The sequence below is a fragment of the Lepidochelys kempii genome, chromosome 2, assembly GCF_965140285.1.
Source record: "Lepidochelys kempii isolate rLepKem1 chromosome 2, rLepKem1.hap1, whole genome shotgun sequence".
Taxonomy (NCBI): Eukaryota; Metazoa; Chordata; order Testudines; family Cheloniidae; genus Lepidochelys; species Lepidochelys kempii.
Window position 1 is genome coordinate 267,740,115 of NC_136381.1, and position 17,254 is coordinate 267,757,368.

At 41.6% G+C, this 17,254-nt stretch overlaps 1 protein-coding gene across 9 annotated transcripts in view; it reads right to left on the minus strand.

The window, feature by feature from the left end:
• The window catches only part of MAP4 (microtubule associated protein 4), a 276,281-nt gene that overhangs the window by 78,035 nt on the left and 180,992 nt on the right, over window positions 1-17,254 (minus strand). For 8 of the 9 annotated variants that reach the window (XM_073329155.2, XM_073329157.2, XM_073329162.2 and 5 more), the window contains 3 exons: window positions 12,482-12,619; window positions 3,371-3,523; window positions 1,173-1,328 (listed from right to left, as the gene is read on the minus strand). In XM_073329155.2, the coding sequence (XP_073185256.2) occupies window positions 1,173-1,328; window positions 3,371-3,523; window positions 12,482-12,619 (447 nt within the window). The remainder of the gene's footprint in view (window positions 1-1,172; window positions 1,329-3,370; window positions 3,524-12,481; window positions 12,620-17,254) is intronic. The other variant, XM_073329156.2, reaches the window with a different exon arrangement.

Below are 17,254 nucleotides of genomic sequence, written 5' to 3' on the forward strand. Positions count from 1 at the left end.
GGACTCTAACTTCGAACTACACTTAACACTAACTATTATAAAGAAACTATTTACAAGACCCTAAAGCTCGAAGTCAGAAGAGACAAAACCGTTAGCCCTTGCTATGCAAGGAAAGGTACTCCGACTAACCACTACAGGTGGTAAGAAGAAACTGAGAGGGCATAGGGCCAGTGGAGCCTGATATACCAAAGCATGAGCACGGCACTCAAAGGGTGGCCTTACTGATACTGCTAAGGCAAAAATCTCTGACAACTGCACACAGGGGCACGCACACACCTAGAATGGAATCGACATGAGCAAGCACTCGAAGAAGGAGCAAGAGTTCAGACAACACTGGCTTTCACACAATTCTTAAACTGAACTTGTAACGCTTTACCATTGTACAGTTGCTTTTCCCAATATTTGTTAACTGTATCAACTAGCAAGGAAGCTTACTTGTAAAACTACCAAAATACAGGAGAAAGTTAACCTTTAACTTCACCTAAAAAAAGGCCAGAAACATCCTGTAACATGCTAGCTAAAACAAATACTCGGTTCACAATGCTGATTGAAAATTAAAGTTTGGACAGAGCTTCCAAAATCTGGATTGATGTACTACATTTAAGTGCTTATTATTATTATTATTATAATATACATACAAAATTAACAGGGACATAAAATTCAGACAATTTAGTTCTTTTAAAGTCATCACATTAGAGACCTATTAGATTTTTCATTAACTTGAATTTTTTAAGTTATATACATTTAATTACTTTATAGTTATAAAAGATAAAAAATAAAAATAAAAGATATAAAAAATAAAAACTGTAATAAACCAACCACCACATTCAATGGATACAACAAATATGCATGGGGAAAAAAAGGAAGAGAAATACAAATTCACTCCCAAGTCCTTAATGGAAACCGTATCTACATTACAGCAATCTGCAATGGTTACCCTGCCAGGTTGAGGCTGAGAAACAGTTTCTTATATAACCCCACATTTTCACATGCTCATAACTTTCCAAAACATTCACCTTGGGGCTGAAGTCTTCTTTGCACGGTCTCTGCCAAAGGCAGAGGAATAGTGTGAGAGAGAAATTGGGAGGAAGAAGTTATTAAGCTCAATCAAAAATGCTGACTTCACAACAAAGAAGCCCTCTTGATTTTGTACCCAGGTTTATAGATCTCACCTGCCAGCTCTGGGAGTTCATTTGGCTTCGGAAGATGCTCTGTATGTTTGCTGGGAGATGGTTTATTCTCTTCCACAAGAGTACTATCTGCACCAGGAGTAGAGGCTTCTGGGACCGTCACTTTTTGTTCCATTACCTCAGCTGGAGCAGACGATACTGTTTACAACAAATTTTAAAAGTTAGTGGTTTTTCTACTTGTAAACAGTTGAGACCCCACTTACCTCTCCAACTACTCTCCTCCCTCCCCCAATTTGCCTGCAAGTTCCTTGAGAAAGCAGTCTATTTACAGTGCCTTGAATTCTTGTCCTCTGGCTCCGTCCTAATCCCAGGCAATCCAGTTACCATCTGTTCCTTTGAAACTACTCTTCCCAAACTCTCCAGTAAGTATGAGCCTACTCTGACCTCCTCCTGCGCAAGTCTAAGGGATTTCCTGATCCTCTTTTTCTGCTGCCTGCACACAGTCACTCTTTCACTCCAGCACTCTCTCTAACTTGGGCTTTTACATCTCTGCTGTCCTGCCACACCAGCAGCTCTTGTGGCAGATCCTCCTCCCTCACTTCTCCTGAGATCTCTCCAGGTTCTTTCCTCAGTCCTCTTCTTTTTACTTTACACTTTATCTACAAATGAACTCTTTACTCTCATGGCTCCAACTATCATAATTCCCTACTTGTTCAATCTCACCTCTTCAACTGTCCCTCCAATTTCATTCTAGCTGTCTCGTCAGCAGCTCAGACTAAGCATGGTGAAATACCACTTTTTTTGCCCACCTATACCATGACCTTACTTCTCCTCCCATCAGCCATTGTCACTGTATTGTCTTGAATTCCCTCTCATTCTTCCTCTCCATCCTGATCACCAAAATCCTTGTTCAGGCTTTGGTCACCACTGGTGTCAGTTACTGTCACCCCTTCCTCACTAGCTAACCTGATTCTCAACCCATTCCCTTTCAGACCACACAAAATGATGTCCCCACTCCTACTATTCTGACTATTCCATTCCCCTAATCTTATCCTTTCATTGGTTACTCTGGCCTCCCACAGAAAATCTCAACTTCTCTTCACCTTCTCTACGCCCCTGTACCCTGTGTCTCAGCCTTCATTTCCTCCTCCTCACTTCTCCTGGAAGCCTATCCACTTCTTAAAACTGCCTGTGTAAATACATCTGCCCACACTGTCTGGCTCTTTTATTCACACCTTCTTCCACACCACCCCTTATGACTCATTCCCTAGCCTGCTGCTTTTAGTTAAAACCTCTCCCCTTAAAAACTCACTTCTACCAAAAAGCTTATCAATGTTAAGACACTAAAGAATTAAGTGCATAACATTTAAAAAGTGACTGCTATCTTTACCAGAGTGTACTTTAGAGCTTACCTTTCCGGTATTGAGAGTCTGAACTATCCTGTAGGTCAAACTTAGATCATAACTTCGACTCAGCAGGGACCATAGTTTCCTCTGATTGTACCTTCTTGTACAATGATCATGGCCCATACACAATAAAATCCCCTTCCCACTGCCAGAAAATAAACATTTCTCATTTGATATCCCTGTCCTCAATCCCTGAATTCTTTAGCTAAAACAACCTGGCAAAACTGCTAAAAAATGTATCTACCCAGCAATAAAATCTAACAGGCCCTATTCAGATTAGAAGCCCTTTGGAGAAGGCACTATGTCTTCTTTTTGCCTATACATCACTTGGCATGTCTTGTGCACTATAGTACGTATTTTAGATACCATAATATGTACATAAAATAATTACCACTAGGGGTGGGCAAATATGCCTTCTGACAGCTTGCACTAAATCTCTCTCTGAAACCTTGATTTCCCCAAAGATTTCATAGTGTTTTAGAGCAATGCAAAGTCCTAAATGGACAATAAAATATCAGTTCCATATTGTATACATGAAAAACCCTTGAGAGCCATTTCCTTTTGTGTATACCTTGGCAGCAGAGTTGAGCTGCACCCAGGAGACTGAATTTAAGACAGACCAGAGCAATATTTACTTTGGATGAATTCACTCTTTCGTGTTCAACAATCTTACTGGAACTTGTATATCTGGATTTACACCAGTTACTGTACAGCAGGGTTTTAGTAAGACTTTCCTTTGTAGACTCAGATCTCATAGTGGCATTCAAACAGGATTTGCCAAAATATTTAAGTCCCCAGTGAACAGTTCATGCAGACTTTCTGGTGTCTGCTTACCTGTTGGAGGTTCATTAAGAGCGGACTTGTGTTGCTCAACAGAAGGTTCAAACACCATCAGCTCTTCCACTACAGGAATAGACACTTGTCCCATCACTTGAACAGATACTTCTCCCACAGCTGGAGCAGATGCTGCAGAGATTAACAAGTATACTAAATACTGTTAGTTCTGAAGTTTGTAAATGAGGGATGACAAGAAGAGGAAAAGCACCTAGAAACTAGATATTTTTTCCTTATGTGACTGTGTATAAGTCCTATTAGTGGTAATGACAGATACACCTTCTTGTACAAATGGCAGCAAAAGGTACAAAATACTCCAAAGTCTGCATCCTTGTCTACACGCCTTGTTTGACACTCACGTATTACCAAAGTGTCTCAAACTACTGTAAAGTAAAACTATTTCCCCATGCTTATTACCCCCCACACTGTTACTCACATCTTCTTGTCAACTGTTGAAAATGGGCCATCCTGATTATCACTACAAAGGGTTTTTTTCTCCTGCTGATAATAGCTCACCCTAATTGATCACTCTTGTTATAGTGTGTATGGCAACACCCATTTTTCATGGTGTGTGTGTGTATATACATACATACATATATATATCTATCTATCTTCCTACTGTATTTTCCACTGCATGCATCCGATGAAATAAGCTGTAGCTCACAAAAGCTTATGTTCAAATAAATTTGTTAGTCTCTAAGGTGCTACAAGTACTCCTCATTCTTTTTGTATTCCACTATACACCCTATTTTTAATAGAGCTAATTCCTAGTCAGGTATGCAGTCTTATAGCCTGAAAATCCACTAGGAGCATATGAGGAGGCACAGTTGGTGATCTTCTGGCGTGTGGCAACATGCAGCATGCATTAAACAGGAATGAGAATGACTTATTTAAATAGCACGATATGGAAGAATTCCTGTGTGGACACAAATACGTTCAGCTGACTACACCTCTACACTTGAAAAAAGTACCATGGGATCTTCAGTGACCACATGTGCTCAGAACCTTGTTTTCCATCATATTTAAAAAAAAACAGCATCTCTGGTTGCACAGTTCCCATGGCTATCTCAAGCAGGAGCAATGATTTATTCCTGACTTAGAAGGCACTACCATCAACTAAATTACTAACAGGACCTTCTTCTCTGATCCAAACACTGGCAACGCCTGACTCTGCACTTGACAACAGAACTCAACTTGGTATGTATACAGGCTTTAGCATGTGGCTCATGGGCTCTTATTTTATTCAACAGACATCAACTGTCTCCCAGTTCCCAATGACTTCAGAAGCACTGAAATTCTTCAAGGACACTGTTCAGTCAGTTTCAGCCCAAAATTTCAGCTTTTAAAAACAAGGGGTTTTTTGTTTTGTTTTTTTGTTTGTTTTTTTCTTCTTCTTTTTTTTTAAACAAAACCTTAATAAAACCAAAAGTAGTATTTTCGTACAGTTTATTTGGATTTAAATATTCTCCTGAAGTATTTGCTCCATATGCTACACAGCATAGTCCGAAGGCACTCAAGTCAGAACACAATAGTGACCAAAACCAAAAAAGTCTATTTTCGTTGTCCAAACTTAGTGAAATACAAAAAAAGCGAGCACCAGTATAAATGGTGGGAGGTAAATTAAGTTTTAAAACTAGATTCTTAATAATCTAAAGCAATGATACTCAGAACTCAGTGGTTCAAGAGCCAAATTAACGATCAACATTACCCAAAAGAGCCACAGTAGCATGACTTCATTGTTTCATTTACTATTTTATATATATTATTCTCATAGCAAAATGACTGACCAAGTATTATTTTATCAGCTACACTTGGTTAATAACATAGTAAAAGTATTCTGATCGGTTAATAACTTAGATTGGGTAATAATTAAATCATACCATGTTTTAATATCATGTGTTGCAAAGAGCCGCAGAAGACACATTAAAGAGCCGCTTGCAGCTCGAGAGCCTCAGTCTGAGGATCGCTGATCTAAAGTGTTGACAAAGGTCAAGAAATTCATTTTATAAAACTGATTTTTTAATCTGACCACCTCCTTTAATCAACGCTACAGGATTCACTTTTTCCAGCCATAGCTGATACTCTCACAACTGTGCTCGGTGATCTAGATAGCCCTATTCCTAGGTTATACCAATTATGCAGTACACTTGAGTATCCAAAGCCAAGACATTGGCTGATATTTATTGTTCACCATTTCAGCTAGGGTATGACCCTCTCCATAATAAATTAAATGATTGGTACAGAATATATATTACTAGGAAAGGTATACAGGTGCAAGTAGTATTGTTGCAATCCAACAAATCCTGAGGCGTGGTCTACGCTACAGAGTTAGCGTGACGCAGGGCAGCTTATGTTGACCTAACTACAGAAGCGTCAACACTAAAATTTGGCTCCTGGAGGTGTAATTGTCCTACTACACTGACTTAACTCCACCTCCACGAGAGGCGTAGAGTCAATGCTGGTGTAGACACTGCGTTGCTTACATCTACTGTTACTGGCTTTCAGAAGCCGTCCCACAATGCCCCACGTTGACAGTACAATTGATGCAAGTGCTCCCAGTGAGGATGAGCACTGCTGACACAAGAAGCAAAGCGTACACATACACAAGCAATGTAATTACTGTGGTGACTGTCTGTGGACATACATTAAGTAAACTTAATTTTGTAGTGTAGACATGGCCTCAGACCCACAGGAGGCCGTGAACAATATGAACAACAGGAGAAGGAATCATCAATAAATTGAACTTGTGAGCGCATTGGTATGACTAAAGCAAAGCTGGATCACAAGTCAGTCTTTTTTTTATATTTGACTACTAACCACAAATAAGGATAACTCAGTTTTTGGAACTTCACGTTCTGCGAGAGCTGTGGGTTATGAAGTAGTAAAGAATCATTTAATCAGCTTCTGGGCATATTTAATGCAACAGCTGTAGGTGTACTACAGGGGTTCTCACACTGAGGGTCGGGACCACTCAGGGGGTCATGACGTTACATGGGGGAGAGGGTCACAAGCTGTCAGCCTCCACCCCAAACCCCACTTTACCTCCAGCATTTATAATGGTGTTAAATATATAAAAAGTGTTTTTAATTTATGGGGGGGTGTCACACTTATAGGCTTGTGAAAGGGGTCACCAGTACAAAAGTTTGAGAACCACTGGTGTACTAGATTTATCATTCTCTAGCCATACAATTCAGCCAAACCCTCCCACCTCTGAATTTTCACTCATGGTAGGTTTTTGCTGGAAGCTGTGATAATATGCTATCTTCAGTAAAACGAGTTCAACCCCAGATCCCAACCCCTTCAAACTTTAGTTATGGATCTGAGCCCTTAAAGTAATCTTTAATCATCATCTTCTTTGCCTTATCCCATCAATCAGGATCAGAAGCTCTTGTTCTTTGTCTTCCAAGCTGACATCAACTTTCTTCACATCCTCCTGCGGCATCTTGAACCACCTTTTCCTAGGTCTTCCTCATGGTCTTTGTCCCATGAGTCTGACTACTAGATCTGATACTTTCTGGCCAAAATATCTCACACATCATCGTCTCACATGACCCAGCCATCTCAGTCAATATTCCCTCAGATTTTCTATGACGGGGACTACCTGCAGAATGGCTTGTACTGTTTCAGTGCACAGCCTATCAGCTCTCATCTTACCCAACATCCAGCTGAGCATTCTTATTACAGCAGTGTGAGGTAGTAGCAGTATTTCTTTCTTCCACATTGGCTAACATTCCAACCCGCACATCATGGCTGGCCTAATCATGATCGTATATACTTTGCTCTTTAGTTTACCTGGCATATTCTTATGGCAGAAATTCCTGTCAACTCCCTCAATTTACACCAGGTACTCTCCATGCATCTCCATGACATCTGTATCCACATTCCCAACATGGCTCAGGACTGAATCCAGATATTTAAATTGTCACACCAACTCACACTATACCGTCTAATTTCACTAGCATCTTGTAGTCCCTCTCAACAAAGCACATGGATTCCAGCTGATTCATATGCCATTTTTTTAAATTCAGTTCTAGGTCCCTCTCCAGTTTGTATTTATTTTTACAGCACAACATAATGTCAGCAGCAAAAAGTATGCTCCATGGAGCCTTTGCTGTAAATGGAGATTACTTACCTTCAAGATGTGTGGTCCCTATCTTATTCCACATATGGGTGCCCTTACACTCCATGCACCTGAGACAGGAGATTTTTAGCAAGTAGTCTCTGTTGGTCCATGCATGTGCAGTTGCTCTCCTTGTGCTCTGAACTGAGGGCATAAAGGGCGATACATTTCTAGTTTCCTCTCCTACAATGAATCAGATAAGATCCAAAGCAGAGGGGAAGGAGGGTGGGTATTAGAATACAGATAGGAACCACACATCTTAAAGAACCTCAGGTTTCAGGTAAGTAACCGTCTTCATTTTTTGGTCTGGATGCCTAACACTACTGACCTCACAACTGCATCTGCTGAAGAACCCTGGACTAGGTCGTAATGTTTTGTAAAGGAGTGGATGGAGCTCTAAGTAGCCACCTTACAAATGTCCGTTACTGGTACATCTCAGATGCCACTGAGGTTGCTTGGGCTCTCAGAGTGGGCCCGCACCCCATCTGGAGGAATAATACTTGTCAGCTGACAACACTGACTGATGCATCCAGAGATCCACTTAGAAAGTCTCCGAGCTGATCATTCTTGTCCTTGTAATCACTCTGCTATAGCAACAGTCTTGTGTTTTCCTAACAGATTTCATTCTTTGCGGATACAAGGCCAAGGCCGGTCTGATGTCCCAGAAGCACAGTGTCTTTTCTTTGATGGAAGCATGAGGCTTTGGGAAGAATACCAATAAGTGAATAGGTTGATTTACGTGAAAGTCTGAAATTACTTTGTGGATAAATTTTGGGTTGAGGCAAAAGGAGGAGCTCTCTCTATGAAATATGATGGGTCAGCCACACATGCTACCAGTTCACTCACTAGTCTGCTTGATGTGATAGCAACTGAGAAAGCAACCTTAGTGGAAAGGTATGACATGGAACATGTAGCCATCGGTTTGAAGGGTAGTCTGGTAGGAGCTGAGAGTACTAGGCTGAGATTCCATTGTGGTGTGGGTTTAGTCCCAAGCAGGAAGGGCCTAATGAGGCCTTTCTGGAATCAAATTGTGGTAGGGTGAGTAAAGAGATTGGCCATCTACAAGAGAATGGAAGGCATTGATTGCTGCCAGGTGAACCTTTCCATTACTTCATTAAAGTCCTGACATTTTGAGGGACAGAACTACAACTAATCCCTAAAACTACAGGGATATCTGCTGATTCTAGTGATAACTACTTCCATTGTGACAAGGTAGAGAATGCCTCCATTTAGCTAGACCACATTTTATAGTGGAGATTTTTCTGCTGTGATTGAGGAGTTTGGACAGCCTTTGAACATGATCATTCCTGGTCTGACACCCATTCAAATACCAGGCTGAGAGATGAACAGGGTCCGAGTTGGGATGTCTCATCCTGCCCTTCTCTTGAGTCAACAAATCCAGATGAGAGTATGCAGGGGATGACATTTGTAGAAGCTCTGGGATTGTCTGGGACAATTGGGTATGAGGAGGGTAAACCTGGCCTTGTTATGGAGAATTTTCCAGAGAATCTATGGTTGCAGTGGGATGAGAGGAAACAGGTACCTTAGATGATCCGTCCAGGATAACAGAAGGGTATCCCTGGAGTCTTGGCCTACTGCTGCTCTGGATCAGTAGAGATTGAATTTCTTGTTTGCTTGGAAGGTGAACAGATCCTAAAATGGTGTTCCCCACTGCGTAAAGATTTCAGTCAAGACAGAATTGTGACTTTCCCACTCCTGGTCTGCGGAGAAGTGGCTGCCAAGATCATCTGCCAAAGTATTCTGCACACATGGTTGGCATGTTGCTGAATGCGATGTGGTTCTTGATACACCAGTTCCATAACTTCACTGCCTCTAAACATAGAGGAGAAGATCTCGTCCACCCTGTTTGTTTATATAAAAGACTGTCATGTTGTCCAACACTATCTGGATGCAACAGAATCCTATGAGGTGGAGGAATTCTTTGCAGGCTAGGCGAACTGCCCTCATGTCCAGCAGATTGATATTCATTCTAGCCTCCCTAGTGCATTGTGCAGTGAGATTGTCCATATGGGCTCCCCATCCTATGAGGGATGTATCCGTGATTATGGTTGTGTCAGTTGTGGATGGAAGCCAGGGAACTCCCGTTTGTACCTGGTCTGGTTTTGTCCATCATATGAGAGAGGCTCTGACCTTTTGTGGGATTGTTACCAGATAAGGATAACCTGAACACCACTATGAGTAAACAGACGGAAGCCAGGCCTGCAGGCAATTGGAGTCTGGCAAATGGCATTATATATGTACATGCAGCCATGTGGCCTAGTAAGGAAAGACAGACCCTGATTGTGGTGTGAGGTCTCAGGGTGACTTGATTTATCAAGTATCAAAGGGGTAGCCATGTTAGTCTGTATCCACAAAAACAACAAGGACTCCGGTGGCACCTTAAAGACTAACAGATTTATATGGGCATAAGCTTTCGTGGGTAAAAAATTTTGTGCATCTGAAGTAGTGGGTTTTTTACCCACAAAAGCTTATGCCCAAATAAAACTGTTAGCCTTTAAGGTGCCACCGGACTCCTCATTGTTTTTGATTTATCGAGATGGCCATAGACTGAAATCTGTCTACAAGGAAGCAGGTATTTCCTGAGGACAAGTCGAGGATTGCTCCTTTGAAATCTACAGTCTTCATGAGAATCAAAGTGGACTTTTCTTTGTTTACACGGATCCCCAATGACTTCAGAAGGTGCAGTCAGAATATGGTCACCAACTGGACCTCCTGGCTTGATCTGCCCATTAGTAGCCAGTTATCCAATACAGGAAGATGGTATAGTTGTCATCTCATCATATGGAAGCTGGTCCATACCCTTGATCATCTTTGTTGCCCTTCTCCAAACATTTTCCAGTTCCACCAGATCCTTTCTGAGATGGGCAACCAGAACTGGACACAATATTCAAGGTGTGGGCACAACATGGATTTATATAGTGGCATTATGATATTTTCTATCCCTTTCCTAATAGTTCCTAACATGCTGTTAGCTTTTTTGACCACTGCTGTGCATTGAGAGAACTAGCCACAGTGACTCCAAGATCTCTCTCTTGAATGGTAACAGTTAATTTAGAACCCATCATTATATATGTGTAGTTAGGATTATTTTTTCCAATGTGCATTACTTTGCACTTATCAACATTGAATTTCATCTGCTATTTTGTTGCCCAATCATCCAGTTTTGTGAGATCCCACTGTAACTCTTCACAGTCTACTTTGTATTTAACTATCCTGAATAATTGTATAATCATCTGCAAACATTGCCACATCACTGTCCACTCCATTTTCCAGATTATTAATGAATATGTTCAACAGCACAGGTCCCACAAATAGCAACAGGCAGACGCCTGTTCTACGAGCAGTGCCATTAGTTCTTGCGGAAGAATGCTCTAAGTTGTGGGTGCAGTACGGGAGGATCTTCTCCTCAAAGTGGTTTCTGACATTGAAATCACTCTAAGAAGGACCAGGCCCAATAGAAGAGGGGATTGTGAATAGGGAAGAGCAAAAATATCCTTCAACAAGGTAAGGGTTTCATTCCTTCCTGTAGTTCAAGAAGTCCAAGGTGGGGATTGATGGATCCAAGTATCCAATGGTCTGTACTTAGAGGATCCCAGTCAGAGGTGTGGAAACCATCAAATGGGGGTCCAATGTGGAATTCTGAGACAGGACTGGCTGGTGCCAATCTTGAGGCTTGTGGAACAGAGCTGGACCCAGTACCATCAGATGCTCCTTCCTTTGTGCCTTTCATTCTTGGATGGAAAGTTTATGTAGACCTAATTCCTCAGGACCTGTGCATGAGGACTCAACCAACTTGGACCAAAATAGGGAGGGATACTTTTTTTTTTTCTCCTTTTTCTTTCTTTTTAAAGAGACAGATCTAGGACAGGCATCTGTTCTTTTGCCTATAGTAATATCCCCTACTCTTTTGAGAGGGGTTCTTAGGCTTAACTGTTTTGTCCTCCACTCCAGAACTCATGCTTGGAAGGGCACTGCTTGCAATCTAAGGCTCCTGTACAGGGGGTTCTCCCTGGCCTGGGTCCAATTGGAGTCTGTCTCATGGCCTTCTCCATGAAGTGTTTCTGCAGATGGAATTCTTGTGCCTCATGGTTTGAGGAGGGAAGGAGCAGCAGAAGCTGCACTTGGCAGTGATGTGAGCCTCTCCAAGGCAGTGCTGGTGTTCATCATTGATGGAGAAGAAATGGGATCTGAAAATACAGTTATTAAGCCCCTGGATACTTGACATATTCCTTCTCCACGGGGAGAAGCTTCCTGAGATGGGGAGCTATACTAACTATACTAGCTATAAAAACATGAACACAGTCTAAATTTACTAAAACTATTTACAATATATATTTACAAGTATTGACAGTAGAGGAAGACCATAACGGACACAGAATTCCGACAATCTATGTGGCGGTAAGAAGGAACTGGAGATGTGTCAGTCCACGCTGCCCTTTATGCCCTCAGTTCAGAGTACACGGAGAGCAACTGAGCGTGCAGAGACCAACAGACACTACTTGCTACAAATCTCCAGTCTCAGGTGCAAGGAGTGGAATCCACATAAGGACCACCACTCAAAGAATATGACACAGTGTTCATTACAATCACAAATAGGAATGGGCCTAAAGCTGATCCTTTATATAGACCTACTCTCACAGTGAAGGACTCATTATAGCCACAGCTGGTTATCACTACTGTGCTACCCTCGTACATATCCAGTGTGCTCTTCCTCCACTCATCAGGCATTTTTCCAGTACAGAGAATTACACTGAAAAAATTCATCACCACCACTCCCTCATGACCAAATACTTTAAATGACTCAATTGGTACACCATCCAGTCCCACTGCCTTCCTATGTTTCATCATCTTTCGTATTGTCAATCTCCACCATCATGATAGGTTTTGTGAAGTTGTTGCTTGTGCATACTTCCCTACATGGTTTCTTCAAAATCTTAAATCCATCACCAAGACAGACCCACAGATCTTACCTGTTGGTTCAACCTGCGGTGTGTCAGTAGCTTTGGTCTCTCCTGTAGGCTCTGTTAGTGCAGAAGGAACAGCAGCAGGTGCAGCAGCCACTGGACTTGGCAAATATTGTTCTGATACATCAGCTAACCTGGTGGGTTCTAGGTACACAAAAGAAATTTTTGTTCATTACACGTGAGTGAATTTGGAAACACTACCTGTATATATTGTGAGCTCTTTTGATAAGGGTCTGCGACTGCATGCATTTGTACCATGCCTAGTAACATAACAAGAGGGGCCACTGGACACTACTGTAACACAAATTAAATATACTACTACTACTCAAAAAGAAAAGGAGGACTTATGGCACTTTAGAGACTAACCAATTTATTTGAGCATAAGCTTTCGTGAGCTACAGCTCACTGCATCCGATGCTGTAGCTCACGAAAGCTTATGCTCAAATAAATTGGTTAGTCTCTAAGGTGCCACAAGTCCTCCTTTTCTTTTTGCGAACACAGACTAACACGGCTGCTACTCTGAAAACTACTACTACTCAAATACTGAAATAAGGAAGTTTGGTTCTACTCTGAAAAGTGACTCTAAAAATACCATTACGGTGTTCCACACTTATGACATCTCAGGATATGTCTACACAGTGAGCAGCAGCATGTGGCGACAAGTCCCAGAGCCAGAGTTGACCAATCTGGACTTTGAGAGGCTTGGGCTACTGCACTAAAAATAGCTATTATAGATTTTGCAGTTTGGGCTGGAGCTTGGGCTCTCAAACCCGCCCCTGACCACAGGCTTCTGAATCTGAGCTCCAGCTGGAGCCACTTCATCTATAACAGCTATTTTTTGTGCAGTAGCCCAAGCCCTGCAAACCCAAGTCTGTTGACCCAGGTTCTGAGACTTGCTGCCACAGGCAGCTGCTTGCTGCATAGATGTACCTTTAATGACTCAAACAAGTTTACTCCATTTATAAGACTGTTTTTCTAGTTGCAACCATAACACTCAACTTGGAATCTGGAGTAAAGCTAGATTCTTTCTGGCTTACTCACCACAACCAATAATGACGATTCTGCAGGTCACATTCCATTACACCTGTGCAAATTAGTGCAATTCTCCTCTCAGTTATACCTGTGCAGTCCCACTGTCTCCTGAGTGTCACAACAATGTGGTACAGCGCATGGCTGTGAAAATGGAACTTAGTTAAAAATTGATGAACATGCATGCACCAGAATCACATTTGTTGGTTCTCCCTACTGCACTGACCCTGCAGGGTTAAGAGGAATAAAATCTAATGAACGAATACATGTCACTGAAGTCAGCAGACCTGACCGTCAACAGGCACAAGAGGTAGATACATTGAGTGAGAAGGTGCAATTTTTACAGGGATCCTTTTCAGGAGTAAGTTATGTCCACCCAATGAATTATTTTAGCATTCTGGAAAAGGCACAGTAACCTTGAACATCTATTCCTTATATTAGTAATGCATTTACTGCACCTTCACAGGTACAGAAGTAAGTGTAGGAGGTAGATACAAACTGCTCTACAAGAAAGGTGATCACTGAACCTATTTTGTCTCACACAGACCCCTGCCCAGATCTGCCTTGCATATCTTATGTGAATGAACTAGGAGCACCCAAGATCTATTGGTTAATTAGATCGCCCTATGGACCCAATTATGGTTAAATACAGACACTCTAGTACCGCAAGACACCTATTAACTAGGCTGTTCTAATTCTTCAAGTCAAGAGAGGAATGTTCATGACAAACTATAGGGATATGTGTACCTATCTTTCCATGTTATATTATGCTGTCAAAGGAAAGACTGGATATAGAATTGGAGGCAGTGATTACTAAGGCTTCATAATACAACTACAAGAAAACATTACATCTGCAACAGCCACTTAAAATATCAAGGTAGAAGTTACTAGCATAAAATAAATTAATCAGAAAGCCTTCAAAAGAGATTTTCTGTTCATTAAGGGGTTCATTTTCCACTTCATATCTGACCCTTGACTATTGAGCCACCAGGGTGAGAACTGGGGGAGGTGCTGCTAACAGAAAGGCAAGTATTGGTAAGAAATGTTTTGTTTTACAGCCCAGCTTTTCCCACAATACTTGACATCTGGGAAGGAGTGAACAGTTGTAGGGAGGGTTATAGAAAAGATCAGAAAAAGAAAAATCTTATCCCCTCCCCCACCTATATTTGGTCAAAGGGCAAAATCGTTTCCGGGCCTCTGCCTGCAGTACCTTCCTGCTGAAGGATATCTGTGCAGAGGACAGGAAGTCCACCTTGTAGTGCATGACAAAGGTTCTAGCATTTGACCAGGTTGCTGTCCTACACATTTCTGCTGCAAATGCATTAGCTCTTTCTGCCCATGAGGTTGCCAGGGATCACATGGTATGTGCCCAGACCCCTTCTGGAACCAGAATCTCTGATGTCTTGTACACTTCCACAACGCACAGTTTAATCCACAGGATTTACAAACTTTGAGTCCTTAGAATTTCAGATGAAAGGATACATACAGGGCACCTGATCTGCTCATCTGACTGTACATCTGAGGTAAATTTTCAGAGGTTTTCTGAAATCTAAGGTGTGCCACGTCCTCCTTGGTGGGATGCTCTGGTCTTGGACAGAACAATGGTAGAACCACCTCTTTAGAAGCATGGAAAGAAAAGTTCACCTTCGAGATAACCAATTCCTGAGTTCCATGCACCACCCTGTCCTCGTGAAACAAGCAATAAGGCTTCTGCATAGGGTGCTGCCAGCTCTGACACTCACCTGGCGGACCTGATGGCTATCAGAAAACAAGTTTTGATGGAAAAATACAACACTGACATCAGTGGCTCGAAGGGATGGTTTGTGAAGGAGCTCGGTACAAGTGACAAGTCCCCCTGGGAAAATGAGGTCTAATCACCGGCTTGGCTAACCAGACTGCTTGGGAATGGTCATCCAGAAAATCCACAGATCCTGTGAACATCACGCTACTATGTGTGGACACCTGAAGCAAAATGGTGCAGGGTTGGAGACCTTTGTCAAAGCTTTCTTGGAGAAAATCCAGGATAGCTAGGGTTTGCTTCATGTTCCTGGCACCAGCCACAAAACTCAGTCCAGACTGAGGAGTTTGCTTTCAAATGCTGATACTCTTCTAGAGGAAAGAAGTGTTCGTTCTTTGGAGGACAGACCCAACGATACTAGTGCTTTCCTCTCAATAGCCAGGATGTTAGATGCAGCCAGTTCAGGTCCAGATGAAGCAGATGATCTTGTGAGAGGATGTCTTATCTGTTTGGGAGCTGTAGGAGCGGTCCCAGTTTCAACTCTATCAGGTCTGAAAGTTAGTGTCTCCCTGGCCATAATGAATATTCAGAGGACAAGGCTATGATAATGGCACCGATATGAGAGGACGCATTTCTGGTGTGCAAGTTGGATTGCTGGAGGAAAATCCACAAGCCTTTTTTGTTCCGTGTGCATGCCACAGCCTTAAGTTGATTTTATGTGATATGGCCAAGTCTTCTGTAGAAGCTATTTCTTTTTTAGGTTTGCTGCAACGCATTTCCATGCTCTTTTCAGCTTCCACTCAACAATGGCAAATATTCAAAGCACATGTCAGTTGTATTACTGTTAAGCCTCTATCTGAGACACGCTGGGAAAGCACAGTAGAAAGTGTAAAAACGTTGAGACATCAATCTGAGGAAGTTTACAAAGCACTGGTTGCTATTTCGGAAGAAGACCAGAGACCCAAAAGCTAAAAGTGAAAAACAGTCATTGGCCTCTGAAATATCCAGCTTCAAGTTTCTAACATCTGTCATAATCTGGTATGACATTCTTGTTAAAATCTCAAGTGTAAGCAAAATAGTGCATCTTGATTCAACACTTACCTTGCTAAACTACACACAAGACTTTTTAGTGAAATACAGAGAAACTGGATTCAAAGCAGCACAGGTTACAGCAAGAGAGTTTGCAGAGGCACGTGGTGTAGAACCAAAATTTCCATGTCCGAAAAATGACAAGAGTTTCGAGGAAAAAATGGCAACCAGAATATGAAGGAGCAAATTAGCCCACAGAAGATCCAGAAAAGAAATCTGAGGTTGAATTTTTTAATGTTGTGATGGATAAAGCAATATCTGCTGTTGATGAAAGGTTTAATACCTTACGAGCACACCATGAACAGTTTGGATTTTTGTATGACATAACTAAACTCAACGAAATAGGAAAACAAGAGCAGCTAATGACAAAGTGCAAGAACCTAGAGAGCCTCCTGAAGCACGGTGATAGTTTTGATTTAAATGGACTTGAACTGTACGAAGAATTGAGTACATTGTCATCAGTGTTGCCACATGCAAAGTCGGTGATGGACATTGTACAGTTTTATTATACCAGCAAACTTGTTGACATAAATCCTAATGTGTACATTGCCACTCATATTCTACTGACAATTCCTGTAACAGTAGCATCAGGAGACCGGAGTTTCTGAAAACTAAAGATCATTAAAAACTATCTCCGCTCTACAATGAGTCAGGAACACTTGACTGGTCTTGCTATTCTTGCAACTGAACAAGACATCACTTCATCTTTGTCATACAATGACATTATTACTGATTTTGCAGCCAAAAAAGCCAGAAAGATTGCTTTTAATTAAAAACAAATCCTTGTTTCAATACCTCTTCATAGTAATTTTCAATAAAATGTTGAGAAATTTAAAAAATTATATTATTTGCATCATTCTGTCAATAGATCAGAATGTTTTTAATATAGCGCTACGTCTTTAGTGCAAGTATAGTCCATCAGC